A 23,019-nucleotide genomic window follows, 5' to 3' on the forward strand; every position below is an offset into this window, starting at 1 on the left:
GTGGTGCTAGTAGTAAAGAACCCGCCTAGCAATGCAGGAGACGTAAGAGACACGGATTTGATCCCTAGCTTGGGAAGATCCCCTGGAGAAGGGCGCAGCAATCCACTCTAGTATCCTTGCTGGGAGAAGCCCATGGACAGAGGAGCCTGGCAGGCGCTGGTCCACAGAGTCTCACAGAGTTGACTGAAGCAACTTAGCACAGCACAGCACATATGATAAGGGACTAGTATTCAGAACAATAAAGACAAATAACTCAAGTGAAAAATAAACAAGGGATATGAACAGACATTTCTCCAAAGAAAATATACAAATAAACAATAAGCACACAAAAAAAGATACTCAACATCATTAGTTACTAGGGGAATGAAAGTCAAAAGCACAATGAGACAACACTTCATACCTACTAGGATGGCTATAATCCAAAAGACAGACAATAACAGGTGAATTTTGTTCTCTAATATTTTATTAAAATGTCATGTGCATTTTTAAAATGAAAATATGATCATACTATGCATACCATTTTATAATCTATTCAATAATATATCCTGGCTATATTTCCACATCAATAACTGAAAGTTGCTCGGTCGTGTCCCACTCTTTGTGACCCCATAGACTGTACAGTCCATGGAATTCTCCAGGCCAGAATACTGGAGTGGGTAGCCTTTCCTTTCTTCAGGGGATCTTCCCAACCTAGGAATCAAACTGGAGTCTCCTGCATTGCAGGCAGATTCTTTGCCAACTGAGCTATGAGGGAAGCTCAGTCCCTTATGTCAATAAGTACATTTTCCAAATTATTTGTGTGTGTTGGTGTTTTGTGTTTTCCTCTACAATATTAACTTCAATAAACATCTTTGATATACATACCCAGAGAGAAAGAAATGTATGTATACACACAAACAAGACTATTTTTTTTTTTTTTTGCTGTGCAGCGGATCCTGTGGCTTGCAGGATCTTAGTTCCCCAACCAGGGACTGAACCCAGGCCCATGACAGTAAAGGCCTGGAATCCTGATAGGCCACCAGGGAACTTCCAAGACTACTTTTAATAATAGCTTCACTGTATTTCACCTATTAAACCAATCTCCTGTTCTCAGATCTAAGATATAGAAAAGTGTTTTTATACATTAAGTGTTTTTCTCCAGATAGGGGGATTCCAGGTGACTTTATTAGTGCTTTTTGTATGTTTTAAATTTTCTTCAATGAACATGAATTATTTAAGCATAAGAACAAAGGAGAAATAGTATTTATATTTTAAAAGGACCAAACAATACCTTACAAATACCTTCATCTCGATCAAGAAGGCTCATGTCATGACTTGTGGTTGCTATGGGGGAGGGGGAGGGCAAGGGAGGGTTGGATTGGGAGTTTGAGATTAGCAGATGCAAACTATTAGATGTAAAATGGATAACATGTCCTACTGTACAGCATAGGTAACTATATTCAATATCCTACAATAAACCATGATGGAAAAGAATACAAAAAAAGAATACTTAAAAAAATAAATTGAGAAAAGAAGGCTCATGTCACTCCCAGTGTGCTGGCATAGAGTAGGTTCAATAATAAAATTAAACAACTGGGTCCTGAGTCAATCATAACTATAACCACTCATTAGAAAGCTGCTCACAAGGGATAGCGTCTCCTGGTTACTAAATGGCCATCTTTATTCAGAGATGGCATTATGAATATAAAACAGACCCTCTCAGTAGCCACGCATATATTTTCCAGATCATGCACTTCTAAGTGCCAAAAAAGAATACTAGATGAGACTTGAGAGAAGCAATAAGAGCACGGTGGTAATAAGCCTAAGCCCTGGAACCTGACAGCCTCTATTCAGATCATAATCCACACATTAACCGTGTGATAGCAGCAAGTCACTTAGTTTCTCTGTGCTTCATATTGTTCATATGGAAAATGAGGATACTAACAGTAGCTACATCATAGAGTTGCTGCAAAGATCAAATGGATTCACATATGTAAACCATTTAGAACAGCATCTGGCACAAACTAAACACTACAAAGTCATGTGGCCCACCTTAAGCCCTAGTTATACTAGTTTTTTGCTTTCAAATAATGTATCTACCTTTATATTCTTTCTTTACTGCTATCACCCCCCAAATTATCCAACATCAAAGAATCTCAGCTTATTCCAAAAATACCTTAGTAAATTTCCTTAATAGCAAAACTCCAGATTTAATCATGCCATAGTGTCTCCATTACATCTGGATAGCTCTTAGAAGAGTGAACTAAAGAAATATTCACATTTTCTGCCCTATATATTTGCCATCTGGAATATCCTACATTTCTAACTTAAAGTTAATTTTCCTTTTTATGTGGTCAAAGATCATCTCCATTGGATGGCTGGCCTCTTCCTTTCCTTTATGCTAAATACAAAAGATAAGAAATAGACCTTAAAATTTCAACTGAAAAAATATTTTTCTCAGTAACCATTCTCCTAATTTGAAAACAATTTGAATTTCAAAGCCAGGTATTTTAATTACTGGTTGACAAATTTCTTTGGTCTCTTGAAAGTTTTGATGATCTTTCTATGTTTTACTTTTACTGCCTTTTAGTCAAGAATAAATATTATGCCAGTAATATTTACTGTATAACCATAGAGTAACCGGGAAAGCCAGGAAGTAATATTCCATCAAAGCACAGTGACAGATATAATCCTTACCCGTTGATTCCTCATTAGAACTCTTAATGCAAACCTTCAGCGGAGTAACAGCAAGAGTAACTTCCTCTTGACTCGATGTAAAAAGAACAACTGCCTCAGCAAGCACCCTACAAAATGCAATGAACAATATTACACTACTTGAAGAAGAAACAGAAAGAAATTCTCTTATGAAATGGAACTCAAATCTTTAATCTGGAAATAAACAGGTGAATCTACCCAAAAGACTTCTCTCTATCCTTCTACATGATCTGCTGTATTTTTTGTATATCTTAAAATCACACCGTTGGAAACTCCAAGGTGTTCCAGTGGTTAGGACTCACGCTTTGACTGCCGGGGCCTGGGTTCAGCCTCTGGTACAGGCTGTCCTGACATCCCAAATGCCCTCTCATCCTGGGTTCCCTTTTTAAAAACACCTTCACTGAGATACAATTCATATTCTACACAGTTCTCAGATTTAAAGCTGTATGGTTTGCACTACCCTAAGGACTAACGATGTTGATCATCTTTTCATATGCTTGTTGGCCATTTGCGTATATTCTTTGGAAAAATATCCATTCAAATCCTTTGCCCATTTTTTTTTAGTTAGGTTATTTATCTTTTTATTATTGAATTAAAATTTCTGGCTTATTTTTTTAGTCAAAGTGAGGTTATATAAAAATGAGATTCTTAGAATTTCTGTAATGTTCGTGTTAACCTGACGCTAGATTTTAGATTAGCAGTGTTTCTCAATGCCAAAATGTCAGGAACACCTACCAAATTAATCTGGGAACTTTTCCAGTGTTAAGGGAGAGGTGTTGTACAAGATATCAAACAAGCTGATACAAAAAATGACAACATGAATGTGCAATTCAAAAAAGAAAAATACAAACTTCTAATAAATGTAAAAAGATGCTCAAGCCCCCTAGTAATAAAACAGACATAGTAAAGAACATTTTAAAATGCCATTTTCTACCCAACAGGTTGGCAAAATTTTTGAAGATTAATCATAATCCTTAACTTGGAAGGATTCTCCTATACTTTCGGTAGGAATGTAAATTGGCACAAACTTTTCAGATAGCAATTGGCTAGTCCATATGTATGCAAATTTAAAATTTGTTTAAGCCTTTGACCCAGCAGTTTCACTTCCAGGACTCAGTATGTGTTGGGGGCTTCCCAGGTGGCTCAGTGGTAAAGAATCTGCTATTAATCCAAGAGATGTGGGTTCAACCCCTGGGTCAACAAGATCCACTGGAGAAGGAAATGGCACCCCACTGCAGTATTCTTGCCTGGAAAATCCCATGGACAGAGGAGCGTGGTGGGCTACAGTCCATGGGGTTGCAAAAGAATTGGACACAGCTTAGCAACTAAACAACAAAATATGTGATACAATTTTGAAAGACAGAAAGGTATCCATAGATATAGGGAGAGGGAAAGTTATAGACAAACTGACTATAAATAGAAGAGGTAAAAAGATATACACCAATCTGTTAATAGATGTTATGCCTGCCAAGTGCAATATATGGGGTAAGTAGAGGAGAAAGACTTTCATTTTTCATCTTTGCACTTCTCTATAAATTTTAGATGTATTACAAGGAGTATTTCTTTTGTAATTTAAAAAAACAGTAAGGGTAAAAATAAATAAATAAATAAAATAAAAAACAGTAAGGGTAAAACAATTTTTGGCTTACAAAATAATTAATGTTTAATGCTAAGGTTTAACTGAAAAATTGAGTTCTCCCTCACTGACAAATACCTCTCACTCATTCTCTAGGAAAAAACAAACAGGGATAAAATCAATCACATAAAAACTGTTAAGATTTCCTCGTGCTGTGTGTTTTAAGACACACAGTGTCTTATAAAAGCACCATACAAAGGCAAAGTGTTATCAGATAATATATTTTTCTCTTAATATCACTTGATGTAGAAAGCCACTGATGGGATATTTCTAGAACTTTCTTGGCCAATAAATTATTATTTCTACCATTAGGCAGTTATTATCTACTATTATTTTTCTTCAGGTTTACTCTTGATCCTGTAGGTGATTTCTCCAAGTCTAATGTTAGCTTTAAAAAATGTAATTGATTTAAAAGTTCTAGGGCATTAATTCTTTACTCTGTGACCATACTATATTAAGGAAAAAAACAACAGAGAGCTCATTACCTTGGCTGAATCACTAGTGTATTAGCACACATATTCTTTTGAAAAATAACTTGCAAAGGCTGACTTTCTTGAAAACACACATTATGAATCTTTTTAATACCTTAAAAATAGTAAAACAATCCATTAATAATTTTAAGCATAAAATTAAAAAAAATTAAAGACTTTTACACTTTAAGTTCAGATTAAATAATAAAATTAAAGTAATACTTAATATCTAGCAGGTGCACATAACTTACAAGAAACACTAACCCTAAATGAATGTGTTTATCGCTCCCTAGTGGACACTATGTAACATGTCACACCCTCCAAACAATTAGGCAGTAGAGTTCCCACGTTCTTTTGAAATATGGGTAATTTCTTAAATTGTGTGTAAAATAGTAATTGCCCACTACCAATCAGGTATCTATGACTTCTTTCAGAATTTTTCAACCATGGTTGATATTTCTGAATGGGACCTTTGAAAATAAAACAGGAGCATTGAATCGGTGTGTTCTTTCCCTCTGAGAGGATGAGAGGAGTGGGGAGCAGTAATGGCTATGGTCCAGTGTACCCACAACTACAGTATACATTGCACAGACATTATCTCTGATCCTCTCAATATCTCTATGGGGTAGGTACTTAATCTCAGAAGAGGAAACTATAGCTTGAGCTTGGTTAAATGACTTCAAAGCTAAGCTGTTTTAATAAGTATAGTCAGAATTTGAATTTAAGTTTCTTTCTTTTTTTTCCCTGAATCTAAGTTTGAACATAGAGCCCATGTAATAAAATCCAGGTAGGCTACAACTTTCTACAGCATAATAATGTTACAACGAGAATCAAAAGGATTCACTCTAAATAGCATTTTTCAACTCATTTTTTAAACTGAATTAATAACAGCAATATTTATTATTTCCACAAATATTTACTGAGCAGTTACTGTCTGTCAGGCTTATCAATTAGTTTTTAATGATCATCAAAAATACAGTGACTCAAAATAACAAGCGTTTGTTATTTTTCACAATTCAGTTAAGTGGCTCCTCTGGTTTGGGCTGGTTTCACAGTGGCTGGATCGTTTTGAATGGCCTCACTTTCATATCCGAGGCCTCACAGTTGGGACACTGGGGCAGTCTGGATGGCTGGGGCCTCACACCGCATGGTCTCCAATCTTTCAGGTGTCTACACAGGCTATGCTTATTCTCATGTTGATGGAAATGTTCTTAGTTTAACAATGAAAACTGACAGGCTTCTTGAGGCCTAGGCTTGGAACTCACACAACACCAATTCTAGTGCATTCTACTGATATCAAAGCAAGTCCAAGGTCAGCTGAGATTTGAAGTGGGGAAACAGACTTCAGCTTTTGAAGGGAAGGCCTTCAGATAATTTATGAGTTTGTTTTTTTTTCTGTAATCTACCACACTAGAGATGATTTGGGAGCTATGGACCAGTGAAGAACAACTTGGACAAAAATCTTCGACCTCACAAACCTTACGTTCTAGTAAAGACAGGCACACAATAAGAAAATAAGAATTAATGAAACAGTTGGTATATCACATAATGGGCTTCCCAGGTGGCGCTAGTGATAAAGAACCTGCCTGCCAATGCAGGAGAGAGACACAGGTTCGATCCCTGGGTTGGGAAGATTCCTTGGAGGAGGTCATGGCAACCCAATCCAATATTCTTCTCTGGAGAATTCCATGCACAGAGGAGCCTGGCGGGCTACAATCTACAGGGTCGCACAGAATCAGACACGACTGAAGCGACTTAGCACGCATGCACACATGTCACAAAGTGATAAGTACACAGGAATTTTTTAAAAAAATGGCAGAAAGGGAGCTGGGAATGCCAGTGGTGGGGGTAGCAATTTTAAACAGGGAGTTCAAGGAAGACCTCATTGAAAAGATGCCATTTGAGCAAAGACTGAAGGAGGTCTTTAAAAGATCAAACCATGCGCTGTCTGGAGAGGGAGATTGCAAGGCAGAGGGGACAGCAGCCCAGCCCTTGAGGAGAAAGCATGCCTGGGACTCCTGGATCATGTTGGACCTCACAGGCCACTTCAGCTTCTATCTTGGGTACAATAGTGAGCTTTTTGAGAGTTCTGAGCTGGAGTGACATAATCTGATCTATTTTAAAGGTATTACTGTGGCTGCTATTTCGGAAAGATATGAAGCTCAAAAGTTGGCATATCTTACTTATTTTAAAAAATATTTTTAAGTTACTTTTAGATGGATATATAATAGAAGACAATAGATGCGTAAGGCATAACATTTAAAAACTACCAAAAATAGACAATGAAAGTTAGTCACCCTCCACCTCTGACTCCTGCCACTCCAGTACCTTTTTCAGAGGTAACTACTGTCACCAGTTTCTTAGGTATTCTCCAGAAACAGTCCATGCATATACAAGCACAATCATACCTCTGTAACAAATATCTGACTCAGGTGAATACTGTATTGGTATTACCAAGGATGTCCAAGTTGAGAGATGCCTTATTTCTTTGTCACCCCTGAGGCTCTTTTTCTTGCTGCTTGCTTCCTTCCCCTTTTTCGTTAACACAAACAAGACACTTTCAGTTTAGACCTTTGATCACACTGCTTCCTCATAGCAGAATGCCCTCCCATTTCTGACCATTGGAAATGTACCCAGATGTGGGCCAGCACCTACAAAACCTTTCCTCTTCACCTTTTCTCTCTCAAGTACATCCATTTTACCCTTTCAAAAGCAACTTGGTGGAGAAGGAAATGGCAACCCACTCCAGTATTCTTGCCTGGAGAAGCCCATGGATGGAGGAGCCTGGTAGGCTACAGTCCATGGGGTTGCAAAGAGCCGGACACGACTAAGCGACTTCACTTTCACTTTAATGAAAGTATATTTAAAAATAATTAAAAATAAAAGCAACTTGGCTGGGGGCTTCCCTGGTGGTCCAGTGGCTAAGAACCTGCCTGCCAATGCAGGGGACACAGGTTCCACCCCTGGTCAGGAAGATCCCACATGCCGCGGGATAGCTGAGCCCGTGCTCCGCAGCTGCTGAGCCTGTGCTCTATCCAGAGCCCCTGAGCTGCAACTGAGCCCTCGCGCTGCGACTCCTGAGGCCCACACACCTAGAGCCTGTGCTCTGCAACGAGAAGCCATCACGATGAGAAGCCCGTGCACCACCACCAAAGAGTAGCTCCTGCTCGCTGCACTTGGAGAAAACCCATGCAGCAATGAAGACCCAGCGTGGCCAAAAATAAATAAATAAATCTTTTTAAAAAATTAAGTAACTTGGCTTGATGTACTTCTTCATTGCATTTTTTTCTAGCCTTCTAGTTTAATAATTTTCTGTGATAGAATGCAAATGGGATAAAAATTTTAAGTCCTGTTTACTCTGTGTCATTTACTGACTTTTTCTAGTGCTGCACAAAGTACTGGACTATAATGAGACAAGGAATTTTCACCAGAATTTCTTCCTTCATTAAGAAAGTCTTATTATTGAAACAACAATAAAACAAAACAGCTGAACTAAATAGAATGCTTAGTAGTGTTGACTTAAATTCTGGCCTAAGTTCCTCATCTTCTCACAGACCAGTAACAAACAGTCTGAGGTCCAGCCGCCAGTCCGTGGACCACTTGATAGCACTGGTCTGTACCATCTGCTCCCAGCAATGGGATACCTGATGCTATGATAGAATTTTGCTTGCTATTTCATAGCTCAATCTGCACCTTCCTTCAGTGGCTCCAGAGAACTCTCTCAGACCTGAAGAGGCACAGCTAAGGAGTAAGCGTTATTTTGGAGATGTTCCATTTGTGGAGTTTGGAATTTCAGAGGTTAGTGATAGTTCAAAAATCTTACAAGGGATGCTCCTAATCCCTTTACATTCACTGTTACCAAAGTTTAGTCATGAGTACATCTGTAAATGACCTTTCAAAAAATCTTAAAACCCTGAAGTGGGGATCCTGCCCTCTTGACACACGTCATTAATATACATGTACAAATCAGGGTTTTATTTTCACTCAAATAGCCAGTGCCCCCCTCTTAGGGAATCCCCTCTCTGTTGGAGACCTGTTTTCTTGATCAGAACAGAACTTAGTACCAGGTGCTTTGGATCAGCAGAGCAAGTTCTTCAAGGGACAACTCACTGACTCATTTTTAGCTACTCTGGGACTTCTGCAAATGAAAATACAGACAGTTCATAGAATTATTATTAGGCAGGTGAATATTTCACATGAATCTTGGTTCTTGATGACATAAATCATCTTTTTTCTATTAATAGATGCTAAATACTCTAAGAAATCACCATTCTGGGAACTACTTGTGCTTAGATTCAGAGAAATTAGTCTTTTTTAGTGGCTCATATTTTCACAGCTGTTTTCTATCAATGAAGACAGCCAAATTTACTTCACTGTCCTTAATTTCTTCCCAAATTCCAAATATGTATTTCTAGCAATTTATTGGACATCTCTGCCTAGGTGATTTTTCTCAACTAAATTTGAACAGTTTCCCTGCCAGATTATAGAAATAAAATTGCAAGCATAATTTCCTGAGTACAGAGAGTTTTGGAAAATATAAGTATTAATATTTACCCAATTACTATACTAGCATCTATTGCCTTTGTTCCCCTTCCTTCCTGAGCCATCCTTCCCTGTTGTGTAGCCGCCATGAGGTTTGGGAGGCACCAGCTTCACTTCAAGCATCACTTGTGGGCCCTCATTGGTATAAATCAATTGATGTAATCTTATCTCCATTGTGATTGAATTTGGTCCAGATATGGCAATAAGCCAAGGCAATTAGAGAATGGAATTCCCGTGGCCCCCCAGGATTAGTTTAGGTTGGTCCAATCAGAGCCAAGCCAAGCACTTTTGTTCAATGCACGTATGAGGTATGACTCTCACTCCTCTTGGATATAAAAGAGCAAGCATGTGGCCCCAACAGCTGCTGCTAGAAGTCACCTTATTATTAAAAGTTTCTAAGAGAAGTTGGACTTAGTATAAATCACATGGAGGAATGTAGAGCTGAGAGAATTTTAAAAGGAAGGAGAAGGAGAAGCAGCTGCTGCAGCCTGGGTCAAACCACTCCTCTGATCTAATTTTGAACTTTTAGCTTATATGAGCCAACATTCCTCTTTACTGTTTAAGTCAGTTTGAGTTGGATTTTCTGGGTGTTTTTCCTTTCTTTCTGTTACTTGTAACTTAGAGCATCCTAACTCGTATAATTTCCCAACAAAAGCTATTAAAAATCTACCAATCACAAATATGTATTGGACACTAATCAAGTCACTTGAGACATACTTAAGAAACTGAAAACTTAGTACTAGTGATACCTCTTAGAAACTATGCCAGGTATTTCTTTAAACATTGCAGAGCTATAACTTCCTATAACTCACTGAATCTTCACAAAAACCCTAGAAGGCTTGTATTACTATTGTCCCCATTTTACATAAGGGAAACTGAGGCACAAAGTAAAATAATTTGCCCGGTGTCTCAGCAAGGAAGCAGCAGTGCAGGGTTCCACCCAGGCCTTGGGGCCTCCAGACGCCATGCTCCTTATTATCATGCTATATATATTTAACCACGTAAAATCCTATATGACTACAACATTTGAATATCTACCTTGCAAGGCGGGAGGCAGGAAATCTCTTTGGTGTATCAGAGAGAATGAATGAAGGTCTTGGATCCTACAATTGAGGGGCTGGACTCAGAGCACTTCTAATACAAGTAGGCATTATTCTTTTTCTGTCTTTCCAAGGAACACTGTTAACAAGGCATGCTTACAGAATATCATCCAGCAGTTAGTTAATTTTAGAATAATCAATTGTGAGAGTTCAGATGAACATTTAAAAAATCGGTCTAGGGACTTCACTGGTAATCCAGTGGTTAAGACTCCATGCTCCCAATGCAGGGGGCATGGGCTTGATCCTTGGTTGGGGAAATAAGATCCTATATGGCAAAAAAACCCCACAACCCAACTGGTCTGTATGTAGGCATAGCCTGTGCCACTGACAAGCCAAAAAAAGAAAGAATTAATACCAGTCATCTCACAATACTTCTACAGAGAAAAGTACAATAATATTTACAACCTCCCTACCACAGACTACACAAATTCAAAGCAATATTGCAGTCTGAATATTCTAAACATGAACAATATTAACAAAAAATCCACATACTTTAAACTAGATTTAACTATACCTACCATGTCGGCAGAAGAACTGAATAACTACTTTGCACTTATCAGATCTGGTAAATATTTTGCACTTCTCCACATTTTTCTCTAGGGAATTCAGACATCTAAAGATGGGCAGAATTGACTGTAACGCAAACACATTAGAGAACAGCACATACTTAACATGGTTGCTTGATTACTTTAAAAAGATCTAACAAGAGTATTTATATTCTTAAATGAACAGACCTGTCTTGTATGCAATTTAAACCAAGTATTAAGAACAGGATAGGTCTTATACCCTATATATTGAGCATTTCTACAACACAAGAGGAAATCAGGCCCTCTTATACTTACCTTCATTCCCAATCTGCAATTTAAATTCAATATTATGTCAGTATCATTCATTTTCACTGAGGTTGACCATTGATAATGTTGAAAAAACACAGGAGAGAAGAGGACACATCCATATGCTGACCGACAAGAATTCACAGATCTTAAAGCAAGCTAGAAAAATAAAATAACAGTCATATAGGAAAACAAATCAGGTTTCTTTAATGATTAATTAAAAAAAAATCTAATATGTTCAGCATGTCATTGAAATGTATTCAAGTAAGCTATGGGATGTTAACTGCATTATATGGACCACATTATACATATGAATTATAATACTGCTATAATATGAACTGCATTATACAGTGTGTTTTTAAAAAATTATTTATCTTTTTTTGGTTGTGCTGGGTCTTCATTGCTGCATGGGCTTTTCTTTAGTTGCGGCAAGCGGGGGCTACTCTCTAGCTGCGGTGCACGGACTTCTTAACGTGGTGGCTTCTCTTGTTGCGAACCACGGGCTCTAGGGAGCATGGGCTTCAGCAGTTGTAGCACTTGGACTCAGCAGTTGTGGCTTCCGGGCCTCAATGCACAGGCTCAATAGTTATGACACAGGGGCTTAGTTGCTCCACAGCATTTGGGATCTTCTCGGGTCAGGGATCAAAACGGTGTCTCCCGCATTGGCAGGTGGATTGTTTACCACTGAGCCACCAGAGAAGCCCCTTTAGAGTGTGTTTGTAATTTGCATATGTATACACATATGTGTCCATATCTATACTAGACTCATAGGTTTTAAGACTAAAATCCTGCATGTTGAATTTGTATTTTTTGTTTGTTTTGGCAAAAAGAACATATTTTTAATTGCAAACATGTAAATGCTCACAGGCACCTTAACTTTAAAGTACAACGTGATCAAAGGCAATAATACGAAAGGAAGTAAAAAGACTGCAGCAAAATGGCAGTCTTACCTTGTCTAAGGTAAAAAATTGTTAGTCAGTCAACCATTAATACTTCCACTTGGGAATGCAGGCCCCAAACTAGCAGATCTTCTCAGTTTTCAAGAGAAGCAAGAAATTCAGATTTTTATGTGTACTCTCTCAACTACTGTTAGAAAATTATTTCAATTTTTTAAAATTGGAGGATAACTGCATTACAATATTGTATTAGTTTCTGCTGTATAACAATGTGAATCAGCTATAAGTATACATATTCCCTTCCTTCTTGAGCCTCCCTCCCACTCCCCCATCTCACTCCTCTAGGTCATCACAGAGCACCAAATCACACTCCCTGTGTTATATTTCAATTTTTAAAAAAACAGTACAGACCCCACAAAACATTTCTGCAAGTCATATCTAGCCTCTTGACCACCAGGTTGTGATTCTGGCTTAAATCAATTGTGTATGATTTTAAGTTTACCATGCTCTAAATGTATTCAGATATGTAAAATACATATCAACAGTGGAAGGGATAATTACATTTTCTGGATTTCCTAGTTAACATTCAATCTGGACTGGGATTTTTAAACATCATCTTTTGCCCTTACTTGATGGTCTATGAGCTAAATTTCTTACTTACACCTTTTTCAGAGGGGTCTAGCCACAGCTCATCACTAATTCGTGAGAGAGCTTGGATTGCTTTCCCAAATACTATGGAGAAAAAGAAAGATGCTGTTTACATTCTTTCAAACAATAAAAATAAACCATGGAACTACTTCAGCATTCGAAGGACTCAGGATAAATTCACAAAGAACAGTGTTTTATAGACCAATGCTACAAACTGCTTTAAGAAATACAGTATAATGGCCTTGGCAAAATTCCAGACACATAATAAGTGCTCAATAAATTCACAGATTGGGTGCATGAAATAATAAAATGCAACAAAATCCTTTCTTTCTAGATGTTAAAAATGTTGCACGCAACTATTGTGGTAGCTAATGTCCATACTAAAGCATTTTTAAACTTGGTTTAAATGTATATCCCTTACTGCAAAAAAAAAACTGTGGAAGCAGAGCATATAGAAAATGGTTCAAAGGGTTTTCATAACTTCACAGGTGGCAAAGTCAAAACAAATTATAGGAGAGAAATTAGAGGCATTCAAGATATATCTCTGATACTTGAGCATGGATCATGCCAGATCTCGCCAGAAAACAATTAGATGCCCTGTCATAAAGAGTAGCTAGGCCTGGATGAAATACTGGTCTGATTTGGTATGACACCATTAGTGTTCTTAAAAATTATGAATAAGTAAAAAAAAAAAATATGGCAAACAGATATGGGATACTATGCTTCAATAAAAAAGGATGGCCATATCAATTCATGGAAAAGTAGAAAAACAGGAAAAATATTTCTAGAATGTAAAATCATATTATGCTTAAGAATCAGAGTTGGGAGCATCATAGTATGATTGGTCCAGTGGTTAGGACTCTGCACTAAGATCCCACAAGCCACATGGCATGCTAAGAAAGGGATGGGGGCAAAAAAGAATCAGAACTGGAGGCGCGGGCCTCAAACTCAGAACACAGGATGACTAGGGGAAAAAAAAAAGTGGCCCTTTTTTAACACTTCAATTCACCACTCTTTCCTGGAGCTAGCTAATGAAGACTTTTTGTTCATTCAGTTAATATTCACTGAGCCCCTAGCAGGTTCCAAGGGTATAAGCCAAGGCAATGGGGGTATAGCAATGAACTAGACAGGTTTACAGTTCTCACCCTCACAGTGCTTAGGTTCTGGAGAAAAAAAAAAATTAAACAATCATACAAATTATCACTTACTGAGAACAAGGTACACACTGCAAAAGAGAACTTTCTAGAACTCTGAAAACATGCAACCATGGGGATCTTTTTCTTTCCTGCTCATTAATATTTTTCCATAGATGCCCTCAACATAGCGGGAGCCAGCTGCGACACAAATGCCTTTCAATGATCATTTTCAGATTATGATCTGTAGAAAACCATTACTTTTCTAAACAGAGACGTTAAAGTACCATTTATAATAAGGATTAGTTCTTGTACATTACCATTTGTTACTGAGCTCTTTACCCGCATTTCATTCCTACAACAAATACTAAGCTTTGCGCAGTGGCAGTATCGTAGCCAATGAGGTTTATCCGAGGTGCGGTTATTGCTAATTGAAACTACAACAAATACTATAATGAAGATGGTGTTATTATTCTCGTTTCACAGATGAGGAAACTGAGCCCTGAAGAGATTCAATGGCTTGTCCCAAGTCATACATTTAAAAATGTTAGAATTTGGAATAAAAACGGTTTATGCTTTTCTTATCGCGCTAAAATACTTTTAACTGTCCAAGCGTTATTTTTCCCAATTTCCCACACATTCCTTATCACCCCGAGTTTGAAGCCTACCCTTCCACTACCTGTCCCGGTGGCTCAACTTCATTTCATGGACATCTACGAATATAAATAATACGCATAAATAAAAGCCGATGAGCCTTCATTTTCTCCTCAGAAGTTAAGAAGACCCTGGGTGAGTGGATGCTGGCTATGGCCACGTCTTATGTCCCTTAGGCATAAAGACAAAGGTCAAGAAATGAGACACCGTTGGAAACGTCCCCACGCCCACAAACCCTAAGCTTTCCCTTTTTTACACAGGAAGGCAAAATGGGCCTCTGCACCTTTCACCTGACTGCCGCTCATCACACATTTCAGCATGGCTGCAATTCCTAAAAAGTCAAGTCACACAGGCCGCCTCAGACCGAGGGCCCCAGATGTTGCCCGGATGTTGCCCGCGCTTCGAAACTTCGCGATTTTGCCCCCACCCCATTTGCCAAAGAACAACTTCGCTTTACGGCGGATAAGGGCCCGCGCGGGCCTCCGTAGAACGGTCTCTTGCTGACCTCTCTTTTCATTGGTTTTGAGCGAGGTGGGTGGGTCGCCGAGAAGTGTGAGGAAGAGAAGGCGGCGGCGATTGTGGTGACTGAGCGGAGCCCAGTGACAGGATGGTGAGTACCGCAGTTGCGACCACCGAGGCCTGCCTCTCGGCTGAGGTTCTGCGTCGTTGGGAGCCGCTGGGAGTCACTGGGCGAGGGCTTGGGTGATCCTGGAGGCCGTGACGGGCGCGCCCGCGGCCTGGGCTGGTGCCTGGGGAAACGCAAAGGAGGAAAGAGAGCGGCCACCTCTGGGTGCGGCCAGCCCGGGCCTTGCATCCCAGCCCCAGGGGCCAGAGGACGTCCGAAGGCGAAAAGGGCCACTCTCAGCTGCTTCTTGTGTCACGAGACCCGCACGCCCGAGCCGGGAAAGGCTTTGGGCCTGTGTCTTGGGAGTCCCCGAGAAAGGAGCCACGGGATCTCCTCCGTTTCCAGACGTTTCCTAGTTCCTTTCCCGCAAAAAGCACCTCCCGCTGGTTGGTAACCCACTGGTTACCACCCCCATGTGGCGAAAACTGGCTTCTCGGATGCAAAACGGGAAGAAGCGAGTAGAATTCCCTACCCATTTTAATTTGCTATTTGGGGAAATGGGATAAGAAGTCTCCTTTCTTCCCTGAAATAACATGCAGATGCCATTGAAATGTGGCGGTGTACCCTCAAAGGACTGGATTTGGCTTTTTTTTGGGGGGGTGGTTAGAATTGCTGGTACTACTTGCTTCTTCAGGATACTGCGACCCTTTACAGTAGAATTCCTTAACGGTTTTCGAGCTGATTTTGTGAGTACGTATGTTCTTCTAGTTAAAGGGCCATCATTGGCGGCCAAGAGGAGTTTGGGAAGCTTTACCTCATTGTACATCGGATTGCCCCGGACCGGCCCATCACCCCCTCACCCCCAATAAGTCGGTACCCCTAAGACCTTCCTACGTGAAAACTTGGGAGCTGCTGCTGGAGATGCCTAATAGCTGTAATCAGATTTTCAAAGTGCCCTTGATTCTCTGAAAATTTAAGAACGGTTTGAAAAGGGGCTCTGATGATCTTGGTGTTTGTTGATGAAAAGGGACTTCTCTCTGTGATGAACATCCAGTGCATTTTTAAGATAATCGTGATTCTATAACAAACAACCTTTAAGGTGCCTTATAACCGTGACATTCGTGGTCTGTGGTCCTTTAGTTCTTTGTATATGCTAGAGACTCTAATCTCACTTAATGATTTTTGCTTCTAAACAGACTCCAGATTAGAGTAGTCCAGTTAACAGTAATTTTGAGACATCTTATCGCGGGGAGAAGATGAAATTACCTGACATTTAAGTATTCATGTTCCTGAGGTTTTTTTGAGAGGTAGTTTTTCAGGGTAGTTGTATTGAAGTATCACTTTTCATGTGAAATAGAACTGGGCAAGGTTTAGCATTGATGGATTCTTTTACAATTAAAAGCATTTTATTTGGTAAAGAGACTAAAAATGTTTAATATTCAGCAGTATCCAGAGTCTGTGGGCGACAAATTTAGGTGTGGGGAAAAGTCCAGTTTTAGCTGGAGGAGGTTGTCTGCTTCTATCATCCAGTATCTGGTGACTTGATGATGTATTCATAGTGCTGTGTTAGATCTTCTGTACAAAATAATGACCTAGCTGCAGCATAATTTTCCAACTACTAGAATTTTAAACATAAGAGAATTAAAATCAATGTATTTAAAGAATAATTAAGCCCAAAGAATCCAGAAAATGTTAGCTTCCATTTAAGCTACCGGTGATGAATTTTCCAAATTGTTTTGTAAAATTCTAAACAGAACAACAAACAAAAGGGATAGGCGTCAAAGTGGAGAGTGAGATTAAGAAAATTAGAAAAGATTGTAAATGTGTGTGTGTGTGTGAGATATTTAATAGTACAGCAAATGGTTCTTTTGGTATTGTTTTGAGCAAAGCTGATTTTTAACATTTTCTTTCATAACACTCAGAAATCATTAACAATTGTTTGCTTATTCATTTGATGAGTTTTTTGTTCTTTTTTTGGTTTGTTTCTTTTCGTTGCTTTCTTTTAACATTGGTCATGTTTCACCCTTTTTTTTTTTCATTCCCCTGTCTGCAATCAACTTCTTCATTCCACTAAGGCTGGGCACAGAGTAAGTTTCTTCTCTTAGCTCCTACTAACAGTGGTGGTGGGGTGGCTGATTACTGGGATTTCACCCTTTTACAGTCTATCAAATAGCAAGTAACCAAATTTTCTGTGCTTTGATTAGATTGGTTCTTTATTTGAATTTAACAAGACTGCCATTTCCAGAATCTTTTGCCATCTTAAAAGACTCTATGTAATCTATGTCTAACCTGCACTGTCAAAGTGTGGAATTTGGGCAAAGATGCTGCTCAAAGTATGACATTTGTTATGTGACACTGTTCCCCATATAACTTCATTAGCTGCAAGAAACCAGAGTCCTAGTAAGGATCCTTATTAATTTGGAATAATTTCTTTGTGGCCTTTCATTGTTAACATCTTTAAACTGCTAATAGTGTAGGTACACTTGGGCATAATCCATAGTACTTTATAGAATTCAGGTTATTGATCATTATAAAGTATCACGTTTTATGAATGTTTGTTCAGCCACACTCAGATTGAACAGCTCATTCATGATTAGTCCCAAACATTTTCAACCTGTTACAGTCATATACCCTTAATTTATGAGTTTGAGGTTCTTTTTTTTTTTTTAATATAGAAATATGTTTTTTTTACCTTTTTCTTAAATGCCAGCTTCCCACATTAACTATGCACTTCAATCCATATCTGAAGGGATCCCCCTCTAAAGATGAAGATTGTTCTATCTGCAGGTACTTTTGTATTAATTACCACTGAGGGTGGAAACTATGTGGTGGTTTTTAGTTTTATGGATGTTTTGTCCACTGAGATCTGGATTGAAACAATATAAGTCATAGAGCAAATACCAGCTGAAACTACTCTTTGTAAAGAAGCTTATTTAATAATTTCTTTTAAAGTGCACGGGTTTTGTTACCTTGTGTTACTTTGGTTACTGTATGTTCTGTTGACATTTCCTTTTGTTTGTGATCATTTTGATACTTGTTGCAAGATGAATCAAGCTTATTGTTGTGATAATTTTAATTTTACACCTTTTCATTAATTTTAATTTACAAAGTCTGTGGTGGCCCAACTTTTCTGTTTATCTTGTTTAAGACAGTCAATATTTTCTTTGGTAATATTAAGGAATAGTCATACCTTCTTTGAAACCAGTTAAAGGTCTTATGGATGGGACATCTGTGGGAAGACATCCTATTGTAGAAAGAAGGTGCCTATACTGTCTATCAGAGAAGGCAGTGGCACCCCACTCCAGTACTCTTGCCTGGAAAATCCCATGGACGGAGGAGCCTGGTAGGCTGCAGTCCATGGGGTCGCTAAGAGTAGGGCACGACTGAGCGACTTCACTTTCACTTTTTACTTTCATGCATTGGAGAAGGAAATGGCAACCCACTCCAGTATTCCTGCCTGGAGAATCCCAGGCACAGAGGAGCCTAGTGCGCTGCCGTCTATGGGGTCGCACAGAGTCGGACACGACTGAAGCGACTTAGCAGCAGTAGCAGGAGCAGCACACTGTCTATGGCCATACCACCATGATCTCATCTGAAGGTGCTAATACTAATCCACATGGAGAAATTGATTCTGTTGTCCTTTGGAGGGCAGATAACTATTTTTATATGACCTTTTTGACAATATTCTGTTAAATGATGTATACATGTCAAATCTTGAAATTTTAAAATTAAAAATTCACAGAATTGAGGTTTTTTAATTCTTTTGTATTTATGTGTAGAATTTGTTTTTATCATCTGAGATTATGTTCCAACTCTAAACCACCTCCTGCTGAATTTATCACTTATTTGGTTGATCTTCCTTTCTTTTTTTAATGCTCTAATGTACATGAAAATTGTGATTTGTTATTTTAAGTTTGGGAACTAAACTGAGGATATTTAAGCCAGACAAAAATATGACAGGACTTCTAATGATGAAAGAAAGAGAGGATAACAAAGATTATAATTCAAAAGCACGTTTGTCCTACTGAAACTCTTTGAGGTATAGGCAGTTTTTATTTTTCTGTAATGTATAGTTAATATTTTAAGTAACAAATATTGTAAATTTTGGCTACTCTTCCTCCAAATAGTTGTCAACATAGTAAATTATAGAATTAACTTTTTTCTCTATAATTTTAACCATTCTTTTTATTAATATCCCTGGAATCAATATGTTTTACATTTAAAACTGCAGAAATGTGAATTACCATATCAAATTCCATAGGACTCAGAATATTTTTCAGTTTTTTTATGGAGTTTAATTTTATAGGTCTCTAAATGAATTACTTTAGAAAGCTTGGTTTTATTCTCAATAAGAATGGTTACTTGTATTGTGTGCACACCTATTTATGACCAAAATAAACTAAGATTGATTTAGAATCACATGTATTGTTAAAATGTTCATGATAGGAACTGTGTGAATAAGTTCTGCTCTTTGGGGTTCTGGAGTCTCTGATTAATTTAAAAGAGTTATGGGAGAATATCTTATTTTGAAATCATGTTTAACATTATACCTTTTCTCACCTTGACACTTTAAAGTTGGTGTTGGTATTAGGAGACCTGCACATCCCACATCGGTGCAACAGTTTGCCAGCTAAGTTCAAAAAACTGCTGGTGCCAGGGAAGATTCAGCACATTCTCTGCACTGGAAACCTTTGCACCAAAGAGAGTTATGACTATCTCAAGACTCTGGCTGGCGATGTCCATATTGTGAGAGGAGACTTCGATGAGGTGGTATACTTCCCTTTGCCTTCCCAAATTCTTCCTTTTTCTTTCTTTTTTCCTGTTGCGTTGACTATATATTCATGAAATATTTCCTTTTCTTCTTATATTTGTATAAGCTTTATTTTTTAGACCAGAGTTTCTCAACTATTAAGGTCTTTTTTTTTTTCTTAGTGTTCCAGTGAAAAATTGCTATATGTACAGTTTGAAAATCCCTGATTTTAGACTGCTTATTAAATGTTCCATACTTGTTCTAACTGGATTGATACGGTTTTGTTACTATTTTTTGTAGTGTTATTATTTAGAATGCAAAGTTTTTGTTAGGAGTTTAACTGCCACCACCTCTGCTATCCCATTCTAAGCCACCATATCACTTTACTGTGTCCAACTTCCTGATTCTACCCTTGCTTCCTCCATAGTTTGTTCTCCAAGTAGTAGCCTGAATGACCTTTTATAGGTGAAGTAAGATCACATCACTTCTCTGCTAAAAATCCTGCCATGGCTCCGTATCTCAAGGGTTAACTATAAACAGGCATGAAGAAGTTTTGAGGAGGGGGTAGACTTTTGTATCTTGATTGTGGCAGCACGACTATATGTATTTGTCAAAACTTCTTGAATTGTATATCAAAAAGAGTAATTTTCCTGTATGGAAGTTATATCTCAATAAATCTTGCCTTAGAGAAAAAATAAGGAGTCCTAAAGTTCAAACTTTGCCTATTAATTAATACTGAGATTTTAGGCAAGCTGTATCTTCTTAGTTCCCTACTATGTAAATAAGATTGGAATAGATGATTTTTAAGACCCCTGCCAGTGTTAACACCATATGATCAAGCTTAGTAAACCTGACTCTAGTGTGAAATTTTTATTTTGTATTTCTGGAAATAGAAGATGTTTCATAAATTATTTAACTTCACTGGTGCTCCTTTTTTTTGCAGTTAAGTTTGAATAAACTAGAGTTGTTGGCATGAAGGTGGGATGAGGGTTGGGGGTGATGAAATGGGAAAGGGCAGACATCTTGTCAACAGAGTATAGGTTTGGATTATTAAAAATATATTAGGAGTTCTGTTTGTGATATGCTAGGTTCAGTAGCAAGAATCAAAATTTTTTTGCTTCTAATTTGCTCATAAATTCACCAACCCTGGAGCCATACTTCCAGGGTTTAGATCTTGGCTTAAACAGTTAATAAACTGTGACCTTAGGCAAGCTATTTTAACCTCTTTGTGCCTTATTTTCTTCATCCATAAAATGGGGGTCAAAATGAAACCTACCTCTTAGGGTTGTTTGTAAGTATTACATAGGTTGACATTTATGACCTCTTAGAAGAGTGCCTAGTTCATACTAAGTGCTACATAAGTGTTAACTATCATTATTATTCTAAGCCATCTATGTAACTATTAAAGCCTGGGATGTAATTTCAACACATCCTAGCTTTCAGGTCATAGTCCTTGGATTCTTAAAGGAAACACAAATTTGGGGGAATTACTCTGTAAAGAACTCACAGTCTATGAAAATAAACTTAATAAGGAGATTGCATAATAAATTCCAGTTCTCCTGAAGGAAGTTATGTTTTGAGCTGTTATACCCTTAGAAATTGAGAAGAAATCAGATATTTAACAGATTTGTTGGTTGTGGAACACTGTTTCAAAACACCCATATGAAACTGAATATTTATTTATTTTTTTGAGACTGAATATTTAAAAGAAAGTTATTTATGAACATCAGTATCTCTGAGCTATTTTTTTATGTCTATTTCGTATTTTAGAATCTGAATTATCCAGAGCAGAAAGTTGTGACTGTTGGGCAGTTCAAAATTGGTCTGATCCATGGACATCAAGTTATCCCATGGGGAGATATGGCCAGCCTAGCCCTATTGCAAAGGCAGTTTGATGTGGACATTCTTATTTCAGGACATACACATAAATTTGAAGCATTTGAGCATGAAAATAAATTCTACATTAATCCAGGTTCTGCCACTGGAGCATATAATGCCTTGGAAACGTGAGTAGTATGCAATTTGGGGGTTTTATAAAGTTAATAATTGCACATGTGACATTTTGTAAAAGATGTGATTATTTAAATAATTACAGCCTTTTTGGCAGTATTCTATTGGTGATTATCTTTAGTATGTCTAACAACCAGATTTCTCCTTGAAACCCAATTGTCATCCTAAGTTGAAATTAATAATGCTATGGCTTTTTAATACAAAACAATGACATTATTTATATTTTCTTCCAGAAACATTATTCCTTCATTTGTGTTGATGGATATCCAGGCTTCTACAGTTGTCACTTACGTTTATCAGCTAATTGGAGATGATGTGAAAGTAGAACGAATCGAATACAAAAAATCTTAAAGCCAGGCCTGTCCTGTTGATTTTTCTGCTGGGCTTTTTTTTTTTTTTCCATTCCCCTGTTCAACTCAAGTAATTAAACATTTAAGAGCCACAAAATTGTATCACTTTTATAATATTTTGCAGTAAAATATATTGTCTTCTGTTAATACAATGTTGGAGCTTCTTGTAAACTATAAGATTATATTTAGTTTAACTATATGATTTCTATGAAAAAATGTTCACCACACAGTAAATGGTCACACGTTAAGAAAAATTTATCCTTGTAAATATCTTCATAGTTGATATTTGGAACTTTACTACCAGTAGTGCATGAAGAGGAAGAATCTAGACTTTCTTGTATACATTTTTCTCTTCTCCAGTAATAAACAGTTACCTTTCATTTATACTTTCTTGATTAAACTGTGTTTTAATTTTTAAAAATCATGAAAATAAGAGGCCAAATGAAACTGCAGACAAGTGTTCCAGTGATAAGGTAGATGAGATATAAGATGACTTTTCAGAGCTCATTCCTTAACAACTGTTCTAGATCATAATGTTGGATTCAGGTTTTATTTTCTAAAGAGTATTGATATAGTAAATCCAGAGATTTTTTCAGACTGGGTTGCTTTTAAATGCCCTGTTCTTTTAAGTTTTAACAAAATTTTGCAAACATTAATGTTTAATTCAGGAAGATACATGCACCCCAGTGTTAATAGCAGTATTATTTACAATTGCCAAGATATGGAAAGAACCTAAGG

At 37.7% G+C, this 23,019-nt stretch overlaps 2 protein-coding genes and 1 pseudogene across 6 annotated transcripts in view; 2 read left to right on the forward strand and 1 right to left on the reverse strand.

The window, feature by feature from the left end:
- The window catches only part of RAD9B (RAD9 checkpoint clamp component B), a 35,708-nt gene extending 20,617 nt beyond the window's left edge, over positions 1–15,091 (reverse strand). For 2 of the 5 annotated variants that reach the window (XM_020890015.2, XM_020890014.2), the window contains exons 1-6: positions 14,890–15,090; positions 12,833–12,903; positions 11,285–11,434; positions 10,961–11,075; positions 4,816–4,915; positions 2,677–2,783 (exon numbers count right to left, since the gene is read on the reverse strand). In XM_020890015.2, the coding sequence (XP_020745674.2) occupies positions 2,677–2,783; positions 4,816–4,915; positions 10,961–11,075; positions 11,285–11,434; positions 12,833–12,903; positions 14,890–14,926 (580 nt within the window). In that variant the 5' untranslated portion in view covers positions 14,927–15,090. Of the gene's footprint in view, positions 1–2,676; positions 2,784–4,815; positions 4,916–10,960; positions 11,076–11,284; positions 11,435–12,832; positions 12,904–14,889 lie in introns of all 5 variants that reach the window. The other 3 variants (XM_020890012.2, XM_020890010.2, XM_020890013.2) reach the window with 3 other exon arrangements.
- Positions 14,323–14,443, forward strand: LOC139037924 (U4 spliceosomal RNA; annotated as a pseudogene).
- A 17-nt stretch (positions 15,092–15,108) lies between the features above and the next one.
- On the forward strand, positions 15,109–22,667 carry VPS29 (VPS29 retromer complex component). Its single transcript, XM_020890019.2, has 4 exons — positions 15,109–15,216; positions 19,747–19,938; positions 21,692–21,927; positions 22,165–22,667. Exons 1-4 carry the CDS (start codon positions 15,214–15,216, stop codon positions 22,280–22,282), a joined length of 549 nt encoding a protein of 182 aa, XP_020745678.1. The 5' UTR covers positions 15,109–15,213; the 3' UTR covers positions 22,283–22,667.
- The last annotated feature ends 352 nt before the right edge of the window (positions 22,668–23,019 follow it).

This window comes from Odocoileus virginianus, chromosome 12 (assembly GCF_023699985.2).
Source record: "Odocoileus virginianus isolate 20LAN1187 ecotype Illinois chromosome 12, Ovbor_1.2, whole genome shotgun sequence".
Taxonomy (NCBI): Eukaryota; Metazoa; Chordata; class Mammalia; order Artiodactyla; family Cervidae; genus Odocoileus; species Odocoileus virginianus.

Coding starts and splice junctions, on each gene's coding strand:
- VPS29 (XM_020890019.2), top strand. Junction 19,939..21,691: donor TGAGAGGAGACTTCGATGAG/GTGGTATACTTC, acceptor TTCGTATTTTAG/AATCTGAATTATCCAGAGCA. Junction 21,928..22,164: donor GCATATAATGCCTTGGAAAC/GTGAGTAGTATG, acceptor ATTTTCTTCCAG/AAACATTATTCCTTCATTTG.